The 12,349-nt window shown below is 36.4% G+C and overlaps 1 protein-coding gene across 5 annotated transcripts in view; it reads right to left on the bottom strand.

The window, feature by feature from the left end:
• The window catches only part of GIT2 (GIT ArfGAP 2), a 33,111-nt gene that overhangs the window by 14,492 nt on the left and 6,270 nt on the right, over window positions 1-12,349 (bottom strand). For 4 of the 5 annotated variants that reach the window (XM_049807037.1, XM_049807040.1, XM_049807041.1 and 1 more), the window contains exons 5-14: window positions 11,960-12,046; window positions 11,684-11,814; window positions 10,436-10,530; window positions 9,573-9,618; window positions 7,948-7,999; window positions 5,829-5,901; window positions 5,387-5,484; window positions 4,973-5,084; window positions 3,803-3,945; window positions 2,837-2,986 (exon numbers count right to left, since the gene is read on the bottom strand). In XM_049807037.1, coding sequence (XP_049662994.1) covers window positions 2,837-2,986; window positions 3,803-3,945; window positions 4,973-5,084; window positions 5,387-5,484; window positions 5,829-5,901; window positions 7,948-7,999; window positions 9,573-9,618; window positions 10,436-10,530; window positions 11,684-11,814; window positions 11,960-12,046 — 987 coding nt within the window. The remainder of the gene's footprint in view (window positions 1-2,836; window positions 2,987-3,802; window positions 3,946-4,972; window positions 5,085-5,386; window positions 5,485-5,828; window positions 5,902-7,947; window positions 8,000-9,572; window positions 9,619-10,435; window positions 10,531-11,683; window positions 11,815-11,959; window positions 12,047-12,349) is intronic. The other variant, XM_049807039.1, reaches the window with a different exon arrangement.

The raw sequence follows: 12,349 nt of genomic DNA, 5'->3' as shown, positions 1-12,349 counted from the left end.
AACAGTTTTTCAAGCAAAGTGATCCATTTCAGCAGTCAATACAAGAACTTAAGAGGACTTTAACATAAGGCCCATGAAATCTGAAGATACCAGCACTACAGCACAGACACCAGAGGCAGCGCAAAGAAAACTAAAGCTTGCTCTGCAAAGCAAGAAGAGAGTTTAGCTTATGAAAATTAAGTATCAGCTACTGCTTTCTAAAAAAGCCAACAAGAAATAATTTTAAAGTTTTTATTATTATGTATTTGATAGATAGTAAAAAAGCAACAATTCTGATATTTTTTTTTTGTGGAGTTACTCAGAGTAAGTTTGCTATATTAACACATCATAAAGAAAAGATGTAAAAAAGTCAGCATCAGCAGTTCTCTAACGATAATTGAGTATAGTATTTCAAACAGCTGATGGCCTTTTAAACAGGAAATTGCATATTTACTACTTGCATTTATTCTGCATCATATGAACCTTCAAGAGCATTCTCTATCAAAAAAATCCTATTTTGCCTGGAGCACTTCCCAGAACCCTAAATAGAATGTGCAGACTTCTAACAAGGTAACTCATTCCTTTTCTCCCCACTTTGTGTGCTCTGTAGTAAGATGCATCAAGTCTTAAGATTTGAGAATCACCCAGGAGCCAAGCTGCCCCCTTAAAAGTTTGACATTAGAGGCAATTAAATATCAACTTCATAGCCTCCTTCTTCCAAACTTCTTCCACATTGTATAAATGTGCTTTTGGTGCAGTTTTAGCCAACAGCTAATGTAAATTCAGGCCAAACTCTTAACCACCTATAAGCACCTAAAAAAAATCCGCAAGCATAAAAAATTAACTTTTTCCATTGGAATGCCCATTAAACTAATGGAATTTTTGTTTAGGAAGAATCTACTCTGAAGTAGCATTCATCAAGTACAGCTTTGCCTCTTTTAATTAGCTGCTTTTGCTTAGTAATTGCCATGCAAAAGATTAGATACACAGTTGCCTAATAAGGTGATACATAAAGTAGACAGACCTTTTTAGTTTATGACCTTCTAAGCCCTTGCTTAGAAAACAAAAAACAACAACAAAAAAGAGACTCCTAAATGACATCTACTGCATTGGAATTGCTGAAGTAGTACAAATATATTGGTGTCATGACACAAATAACCCAGCAGAGAATTCCCATATTGTAGTGAAGTTCCCAGTAGCCTAGAGCTAAGACAGCTGTTATATCCCTTCCTCCCATGCTGCATTCTGCACTGGCACACAGCTTTATCGATTCTTCACCAATCCAAAGCCACTAAACATGAAGATAAAGAAGCCCCATAGTTATATACATTATCAGAACATAAAATTAGTGCAACTCATCTCCAAGGTGAGTGAGCCCTGGATATGCCATCTTTCAAAACAAGTTCAACTGCAGCACAGCAATGATCTCTCTTCTGCTATACCATATAAATATACTAAAGTCTCATTAATTCCTACGCCCTAAAGACTTTTTTTTCCCCCCCTAGACATCATCTAGTTAAAGAAACTCAGTGTAAGTGAAAAGTTAATTCAATAGATGCAGGGAAGTGCTTAACCAGTACAAGCTGCTAAAAGACCACGGAAACACCCTGAGATCTCTTACTATTCACCATTCCAATAGATCTGAAAGGCTTAATACAGTTGTAACAGAAGGATGGTACTTAACAGACAAAGATATTTGAATCCACTGAATTAGCTTGGCTTCAGATGCTAGCTCAACAATTCCCACCACTCTCCAAAGCATCAGCCTCTTTGCCCCAAAACAACAGGGAAAATCTCTCAGCACAGGTTCACCTCTGCAGAAGCACAGCTGGAACACCTTTCTCTACAGAGAGAGAACACTTCTGCAGCACATACTGTAAGTCTTGCAGTATTGTAATTATTTGGAAAAGAGGATTTTTAACACTAGGCAAAGAATTTGAGGAAGCAGCCAGCCTTTTCTAGGCTAGCATGACACACAGGATAGTGAACTCAATACAGATATAAATTCTCCTCTACCCCGCAAAAATCTCAATTTACCAGAACACTAGCAAAGCATTCAACAAATTGTTGATTTGTTTATATAAAGATTAGAAGGCCTGGCTTCCAAACTGGGGTTTAGGAGCTTTAAATTCAGGATTTTCGCAAAAAAATGTTCAGTTTTCTGTTTGCATATGACTACCTATACATAGTAACTCATATTGTAAATGAGATATCTCTGCCTTATCCTTGTCTAGACAAAACCCACATTGAAGGTTTAAAGCAGTAATTGAGTTTACCACTATATCCTATATGTGCTATTTCCCAGAGATTCAAATGCAAGCAAACAAATAAATCTTGGCCTCCTGGTATATGAGAACTTTATATGGTATTGCCACATTTCAGATTATTTTCTACTGCCAAACTGGATTGGGATTTTAATTTCCCTTCATTCCAAGCTAGGCTTATTAATGGAAAAAACCCCAGCATATTTACCAGAAAAGTTGCAATTTCATTATATAGATATGTGCACACACATAAGGTGTGTGCTAGCACTTACTTCCTCATTGTTGAAAACTGCTTATCTTGAAGCAAGACAGCAAAAACACACAAGACTTGTAACAACTGTCTTGTCACTTGGAAAACTTATGTCCAAGTGAACTAAGCAGATCATCATCTCCACAAAAAAAAAAAATATTCAAAGCATGTGTTGCAAACATACATTTATAGTCTCATATCCAATGCCAAGGCAGTTCCATTTTAAAATAAGTATTCTCACTATCCTAATATTGGGTTATTGCATCTTCAGTTTCAGCAGTTTTATTCCAGTCAACTTAAAATACAGCAAGAGATGAAGGGGTTACACTGTTGTGCCTGTTACCTTTTTCTGCATGATTCTCAGCTCATCACTCAAGTTGATGTTCACTTTCATTAACTGCTGAATCTTTACCTCAGAAGCCACCAATGCATTTTTAACTTGCATATATTCTTGGGCTGTCACTGGTCCATCTGATAAGTCTGAATCCAGGCTCTATAACCAGTAAGAGAACAATACTTAGACCATTGAGAAACAGATTACCAAAAGAAAACAAGACAATGAGATTTCAACAGCTTTTCAGTGTACTTACTTTAAAGGAATCATGGTTCAAATTAAGTTCAAATTAATAAGATCCATTAAAATAATTTTAGTGTAATATAAAATAAATTTGATGTCAATCAATGCTTAGCTCCTCTATGCACAAAAACATTTGTCTCAGCATTTCAGTGACAATACTGTTTCAGAAACAATACTGTTTCACAAGGATTTTTTTAAAATATGCAATAAGGAACTGGAAAGTCATAAAAGACAGATTACTAAATATCCAGTGTGCATATTACCAGGGAAGATGAAACTAGAAGTACTAGGTTTACTGCCCCTCTTTCACCATGCTGCATTATTTTCAGGAACGGTTTAAAACACTCTAATCACTATTGGTCGCCTGTAAACATTTCTTCAGTAGGAAGCAGTTTGTGAAATACCATGGAATCACTGATTAAGAGTGTTTTGGTAGATCCAATTATTTAATCTAAGCAATTAGATCTATATCTTCACTCCAGACATGCACAGTGGCACACATTACTTTTCTAGAGGAGCATTTTATTTACAATGAAAATTCCTGAAATCCGAACACGTAACTTTGTTAAAGTTCATAGACTGAGAGATGATTCTGAAATGAATTTGAAAATTAATTAGAATATTCATTTTCTGATTGTTTACACCTGTTAAATCCCCTCACAAGGGGCAAGACTGACTGCAGATTAACTATATGAATAAAATTTGGTGTGTGTGTAAATACTGCAAACCTACCTTCTGTCTGTTTGATTTAGCTGCATTTGTTTCCAGATCTGTGTCTTCATCTGAAGCAACGCTGTCATAATCAGGCTGGTCATTATCCTGACTTTCACTACTATGTTGATTGCTGATTGATTTGAGTATCAGCTCCACATTTTCTGTGATCAACATACACCATTTAAAAACATACTAGTCAGTTTGGAGAAGAAAGAGAAGTGCATAATTTAAAGTAATTTAAAAAATAAATAAATCAGAAAATATTTTCATCCAGAGAGACAATACAAGACATGCCATAATAAAGTACCATTTGACTAGCCCAGTTCAAAAAAATTAATTTAGATCTGCCTAATAGGTATGGATTATTACTGTCCAAAATGTCCAAGTTTTATGGTTTTGTCTTTTCATTTCTTCTAAGTGTTTAGGCAAGTTAAAATAAGTGGTGAGAAACATGCTTTAACAACTTCATAAAATTTACATAAGGGGGAAAAAACCCAACAGACTACACTGAACAAATGCACGTCAACATTCAAATGAAAAATATAGAGGAAAAATTGAAAGTTAGAATAGATTTTTTGTATTTTCTCTCCAGAGGGAAAACTAGTGTTCAAATCTTGTTCCATACCATCAAGGCTAGAACTATGGCTCTGTCTGGTTGTTGGCATAGATATTTGTATTCTTCGGCATCTATTGCACTCAATAAATACAGAAAGTAAACATTTTTAGGTGAATTAGCAATAAGCTCAAGAGCATCTAAATTACAGCAAAGTCCTGCATATATAGAGCAGCCAGGACAGCCAGCATCTAAAACACTGACATTATCCTAGCTGCCTATCAAAAGTACCACCACTCTAAAACTGTACAGGAGCATTCTGGAAAATTTTACCAAGTTATCATAAAAGTCACACCGAGCATAAAAAGATGTTCCTGAATTGCACAAATTCCGCTTAATTTAATTGTATTACAAATACCAACCTTAACAGACAAATCTCCTGTATTTGGGCATTATTTTGGTGGCCTAATGCATGTTGTCAATAGCCTGCTACCCACATGATTTGTTCTTTTCATTTATAAAAACAGTATAAATCTCTTTCTTCATTCATATAGTACTTTTGAATGAGGCTATGATATCAATTAAACTACCAAAGAATTTCATATAGAAGAGGTGACAACCAAAAGTATATTCACCTTTTGAACCAGTGAGAGGATTCCCCTGTTGTCTTCTTTTGGCATCACTTAAGATATCTATAACTAGCGTAGCAAATTCATGAGCATTAAATCGAGCCAGTTTCTGTCTTCCCTAAATTACAGAATAACGCAGGAAAAAAGTATATTGCATATTAGATGAACAGCAGAGTTCCCAGGTAAAACTAAGACTATAGCACTTGCAGTGAGTTGATTGTTCAATTACATGTATTGCGAAAAGTGTGATTTAAGTTATCAAGCTGCACACTCCAGGGCAGAGGAAATGTGAAGCTATTTTAGCCTCTTTAGAAGTAGATGCAACTCTTCTACAGTAGTGAAGTACAGTAAAACAGTATTACTTAGAATACCTGGCCTATTAAATAAAAATAGTTTTACAGTATTAAGAAGATTGCATACCTGATTCCTGGTTGAGGAATATTCAGGATTTACAGGAAGAAAAGGGACCACTGTAGTCTCTGTCACAAGAGTACTATGATTCTGAGTAGCAAGCCAGACTGCTCAGGGAAGAAGAAAAAAAAAAAAAAAGAAAAAAAAGAGGGAATAACCTTCCTGTACTATTTGACAGTGTTTCTCATCAAAGAATAAAAGACCACAATTTCAAACATACACAATCAATTCAAAGGAACGCTTTTTTCCCTAGAGGGTTCTCTACTTCATAAAAACACAAGATTTTTTCAACTAACATCACCTTCAGACAATGCAAGATAAAGAAACTACTATTATCAGCAATTACGGAATACAAAAGTACTTCAAACAGAACATATGCTTGCAGTAGTATCTTGTACATAATGTAACAATTCAAATTTATTTTATACATATTTCACAAAGCCTCATTCACCTGCATCTGTTTCCCTCCTGTCAACTTCATCATACACATCCATGGCAAGTTCTTCAAATAAGTGGTTGCTTAGCTAAGGGTAGAAGAGAATAATTACAGCTTGAAAAGAAACGAAACCTAATAAGACCTCTATAACATAGAAAATATAAGAGCACAACTCTACTCTCACTTGGCTGCTCTTCAGCCTATACAGTTGCTTGTTCCTCAGCCTGCATAGTAAAGTAATCTATTAAGCAGATATATACGACTGCCTGATTGCTAGATACGGAGACAACAATACTGTTCTACAATTTTCCTTTACTGGTTAATGGATTTTTCTCCTCTCCTATCTGATCAAAAACACCTTGTGTATTTGGGGTGAAGCAGACCTACTCTGAGAATTAGGTATCCAAATGCCACTGTAGATTTGGGCTTAAGTGAACACTGAAGACTAAGAAAACGTTTGCTTGTTTCAAACTCTGCTGCTACAGTAGATGCTTCAAGAGAGATACTTGCATTATAAAGAAGTGAGCTGTCAGATGATCAGACATGAAACTAAGATGTCACAGGGCTTTGTGGATATTTCACTTACTGAAGTACAGTGCATTAACATTAGTAATGGGTAGACTTGATAACTAACTGTGTAAGCAAGCCTGAATAGATAGCTCATCTTCCTTCTCTGGCACAAGCTGTACTAAAAAGGGTGAAAAACGTAACACTTTCTAGGGTGATTAGCAGGAAAACCAGTCCTGCTTTTTCCAGAGTTTGAGTGCCATTCTTAACCAAAGAGCAAGTGCCATCATTCTTGAACCCAGGTAAAGCCAGTATGTTTACTTGTGTACTGGATGTGGCCGCGGTGGAATTAAGTTTCTTCATAGTAGCCCGCATGATGCTTGCTGTGTTTTGAATTTGTGACTCAAGCAGCGCAGATAACACTACCTAGTTTTCGGTGCCACTGAACAGTGCTTGCATAACAACAAGGCATTCTCTTTTTTCCCCCCACTCTGCCCACCCCACCACCCAGCAGCAAGTAGGCTCAGTCAGGGTTGGCATGAAGCTGGGAGGAGACCCAGCCAGGACAGCTGATATGAATCTGCCACAGGGATATTCCATACCATACCATGGCATGCTCAGCAATAAAATCTGGTGTAGAGGAAGAGATAGTTTGGTTTTTGGCTTTCAAGATGGCTTTTCAGAGACTACCTGGGCAGTCTGTAGTAGTCTGCCTGTAGGAGGTGCTGAGCAATTTCATTTGCTTCACTTGTTTTTCTTCTCTTCACCTATTAAACTGCCTTTATCTCAACCTATGGGTTTTCTCGCTTTTGCTCTTCCTATGCTCTCCCCAGTCATGCTGGGGTGGACTGTGTTGGTGCTGGGCTGCTGGCCAGGGTCAACCCACCATAACTTGCAAAAATACAATGCAGGAACCCACCTACTTCTAGCTAGCAATGCATTTAAAGTAACCACTAACAGCATGTTAACAGCAGAAAGCCAGTTCTAAAGTAGGATTCACATTTGGTTTGTATTGATTGCTATCTGAATACCAGTTCTACACAGGCTGGCTTGCTTAGCTGGAATTTTCATGACCACTAGCATTACCTTTAGAGAAAAATGGACATTGTTAAACAGAAGAGTATCACCAGGTTTGTTCCTCCCCTAACCGCAAGATTTTTATCCTTTGATACAATTCGCTTCAGCTAAAAGCTTTAAGTAGAGGGAAAACATATTCCCACTCTAACTTGTACAATGATTTGGTTACCAACACTATAAGTGAGCTGGCATTACTATCAACTAATTAGCAGACAGTAATGCACTATTCTGGCTTTGCAGAAAGTTAAAGGCAAAGTAACATTTAACATACAGATTTATATAAAATACATGAGAACAAGACAAACAACAAAATTTAAGGTTCTGAACTGGGGAGACAGAACTAGAGAAACTACTCCAAATAAGACCAACATCTCCATAATGGATTTGTCATCATCTCTGCTCCTCCATTTCTGCCTATTTTCATGTTCTTCTCCAGACTTTTAACTTGCTACAGAGTTGACATTTATTTATGCAGGAATTAATAGCAGCTGAAACCAGCTTGAAAGATGAAGTGCAGTTTGCCATGTCTAGACAAAGAAGTTTTACTTACAGACTGAAGCTTCTTCTTAGCTGCTTTTGCAAGTTCTGATAAATCTAGACTGCTATGAAAACAAAAAGTGATCATTACATCTACAGCATTTAATAGCTTGTTTAAACACAAATTCTATGTTTCAATAATTCAATTATTAAAATTTCACTTTTATTTGAAAGTCCTTGATCTTTTATTATTTTTAATACAGTTTTTAACACATTGATCTTACTAATATTGCTAATACACCAATTAGTATATTCTTAAGCTTTTCTGAACAACCATCTTACATATAAAACAAAAGAATCCCAAAAATCCTTTGGAATGTGAATACCCACATTTGCATAGCTCAAGAAGCAGTCAAGTTGTAGTGCAACAAAATGCTTTCTGTAAAGAATCAAAACAATACGATCATTCTGACCAAAACTTGAGTCCACATGAAACACACAGGATTTTTTCCACTGGACTGTGCAGGAGGTAGGTGACCATAGGCTGGCAAATGGCTACATCAATAGGGCCATGCTTAAAATTATTCTGTACCGATTAGTAAACAATCTCTTCCACTAGTTTCCAGTGTTCAACATGAGGCACAAGATGAAAATTGTGCAGTTCAACAGAATTTATTCTAAAAGCCACAGATCAGGAAGCTGACAAATTTTGAGTCCATATTTGTATCACCCAGAAGACTCCTCTGACCTAAAAGGATGGAAAGGCTCAAATAAAACTGCTGTACGATTAACTGACATCACAGAGAGTTTGTGTAAGCAGTCACCTAGACAAGGGAAAAAAAAGAAAAAAAAAAAAAAAAAGACCTGCAGAGGACATCAGGCAGAGGCAGGACAGCCAGGTTGTACTGCAGGCTCTGCAATCTGAGCAGCATCTTTGAACAAGTAATTTTCTCTGCATGTCAACTTCCTTCTCTGTGTAATGAGGCAAATGGTACTTACTGTGCTCTGCAAAATATTTTGCACTGAAAATACACAGTACTTTATCCAATAGCTAAACACAGCATATCTAAAAAAATTACAGATGATAACACTAAGTATTTTACCAATTATTATAGTTTCTATAATTATTTTATTACAGTTTTTCATAGAAATTTTGCAAGCAATAAGTTGAACAGTAGTTTACTTACAGCCGTCTTATTTCCAATTGCATAGCAATAAAAGAAAAATAGGGACTTATGATTAATATTTGATGTTTTACACAAATATGATTTCATTGACCATAGCCAAAAGTTAAAAGCATTCAGATGATCAAAATTACAAATATTTTCAGAGAAAAATGCAGCTTTCTTGCAGGTATTAGTTTCAAAATGCTGTGCCAGGAGACTAACTCAACTGTTCCTTACATTATTTACAAAAATCTGTTTCCCAGGAATCCCCATGTGCGTTCCCTTAAGATAATTGTCTCACCTTCCCCCCGCACTTTAACAAATACAGTAAAGTTCTATAATTTTCTGATTTTGCTTAAATGACAATATTCTTTCTAGGGGAAAAAAGCTTGCAAGATTGATAAAGGCACACACTAAAAAGTTAGAACGACAACAAGCTTAAAAGTTGTTTCAGAAAGGAAAGGAAACTCAGTTATTAGGGTTTTTTTTTTATTTTGATGTTTTCAGACATGCTGTGGAATCAGCAACTTACCTGTCTGCCATCTGAGGTATAACAAAGTGCTGTCCATTTTTATGCTCTAGAGTTGGAAACAAATTGCACTTTAATAGGTTGTTACTAGAATATAGTTTTCAATGTTGTCACGGTATATAGCTAAAAGACAGAGTAATGAGAAACCCAAGAATATATGCAACAGGCAAACATAGAATCATTTATCTTGCATGCAATTACTCAATTTCCAATTACAGGAATCTAGCAAGTCTTCAAAGAAAGTTCCTACCACAATTTCCTGGTGTTACCAAAGATTCCAGTTAAGGCTTATCAACTGTATTAACGTTCCATTAAAAAAAAAAAAAGTTCTAATATAGGTGTCTTTATGGTACCTAATGGCTAAAAACTTTTAAGCGTGCTTGTGTTCAAAAGGTACCCACTTAATTGAATACTCCCCTGCTTTTGCATTTCAATGTGAAGAAACTACTCAGACCGAGTTTCTACAATATCTCCTGGAGACTATTCAACATTCACAAAATCTGTATTTTCCCTGCAATTCATTCCTTGAAGTTAAACAGTACTCATCTGATCTTACACATAGGTTTCTCCACACTTTGAGGGGTATTCCATTTACAGAACACTATTTGTAGAAAAACAGAAAGAAACTTAATTTTTAATTTAGGTATACTTAAAATCCTGCAGTTTTATCTGAATTTTAAATGCATTATCACTAATTTTACATCTTATACTTTCTTCAGTTCTTCCTATATAAATTCATGCAATGTTAGAATATTTGAAATGCATATAAAAAGTGTAGTAACACCGACACAAACATTATATACCAGAGTTTGAACTGTCCTATAATTAACACTGAAAGATCTCGGAGTGTAGTTTTTCCTACTTACCTGGTTTCCTGCCACAGAGATAGAAAGCTAACCTGTCTGTCAGTTCATACTGAATTTCCACCAGGCGCTCTGCCAGTTCATGATGCCCACCTTGTCTGGTTTACACACACACACACACACACACAAAAGTTAGATTAGTTACTCATTTCAAGACATATAAAATATTAAAAAATGGTCAGAGAAACAGCTTTAGTTTAGCAACTGTTCAACAATGCACATGTTTGAGCGTATCAACACAGCATAGACCAACAGCAGGATTTTCAACAGTATCTTCCAGTGGGCAAAAAAAACCCCTAGATAAACTTTTATGAACTTCCCAAATGAGCCAGTCAAAACTCTGAAAACCTTTGCCTACTGCTTTGCTGTAGAAAAAAACAAACAGGTTATATAGGCTATTTTGAATACATTATTTACAATTTTCTAGACAGTTCATGAGGTCACACTGCAAACTCGCCCAACTTCACATTTGCCTAATAACATTGAGAAATGGAAATATTCTGGCATATTGTCTTCTGCAACCAAGTGAACTTACACAGTCATCAGATTCCATTCATGGCCTCAATTCAAAAGGAATCAGAGCAATGAGGATGCTTCATTTACACAAATGTGCAGCTTTTAGTTGATCAGTAATGTCCAATTTTGCATATAAACACAAAAAACCTTCAATGCTGTGCTGCAAATCTTGCAGTGCCTCGTTACTGCCCAACTAATCAGCAGAGACATTCATGTTTAATCTTTCTTGACATGAATATTGTGGGCCCTTCAGAAACCTAGAGCCCTTCTAAAGATAGGCTTTCCTGAGGGTGCAGTTCTGCAACTGGATGCGCCTAACAGTTCACTGCCACTAAAAAGCCTGGTTCTACCCCCTGCTCCCTGACCCATGTGTGCAGTCCAGCCCTTTCTTTCCTACAGCCATTCCCTAGTTAATCTGCACTCCTGGAGTCTACTCAGCTTGCTGAGCTTGCAGAAACTCTTCTCCTCAGATTACTTTTCTGTGAGCTGCTAGATTGGCACAGCCTGTTTCATTGGGATCACAACTGTTGTCTCAAGCATCCACAAGAATACAGGCTATGAAATTATGAAAATGCTTATTTATACTCTTTATGCATTTGCTCTTTCTGGAAAAAGTACCTACTAGCATTTAACAGTCAAATTATTTTCAGGACAGAAACATATCTAAGCAGGTTCATCATGTGGTTTAGGAACATCAGTTAATATATGAGCATCGCATATGTCAGAGCCTTCTACCTTGCATAGTCAACTGGAGTTTTTCCATTGGAATCTTGCGTGCCAGGATCAGCACCATAAACGGCTAGTAATTCTGCCTGTAAAGTCTGTCCTGCCTTAGCAGCAACATGGAGTGGGGTGTTTCCTTTCTCCTACAAGTTATTAAGAAAAACATCTACTTAATCAACAGGTCTGAGTAGAAGATTAAAATATAATGTGTATCAGCTGAAATCAGTATAAATACTATGAACTGTAAGAATTGATTGTATATCAAAATAATGAAAAAAGTGTTCATACAGGATGAAAGAAGTTGGCTTGAGCTCCTAAGGAGAGTAATCGCAAACACGTCTCCAGATTCCCTGTCCTTACACTGGAATGGAGTTGCTGAAAAAGAAGCGGGATTGTACTTAATACAGCAGCAATAACTGTGATCCAGCATTTGTTTTTTCAGCCATGCTTTTAGAAACATGTAAGAATTCTTGCTACAGCCGTTTTCTGTAAATGTTTTTCTCCAGGTTAACCTAAATTGATGCCTCTTAACCATCCACATCTCCGGTATCTACATATATATTACCAAAAAACAGTGGCTTCAAGTTGAAGTCAAGGTGAATTTGTTTATGTAGTAGTGCTGAAGAACAGCAACAGTTATCTCAAGTCAGAAGCAACCAATTTAATTCAGTCAGATAT

Source organism: Accipiter gentilis, chromosome 7 (assembly GCF_929443795.1).
Source record: "Accipiter gentilis chromosome 7, bAccGen1.1, whole genome shotgun sequence".
NCBI classification, from domain to species: domain Eukaryota; kingdom Metazoa; phylum Chordata; class Aves; order Accipitriformes; family Accipitridae; genus Astur; species Astur gentilis.
The sequence above is the reverse complement of the archived record's forward strand: the minus strand, read 5'-3'. Positions and strand labels throughout refer to the sequence as shown.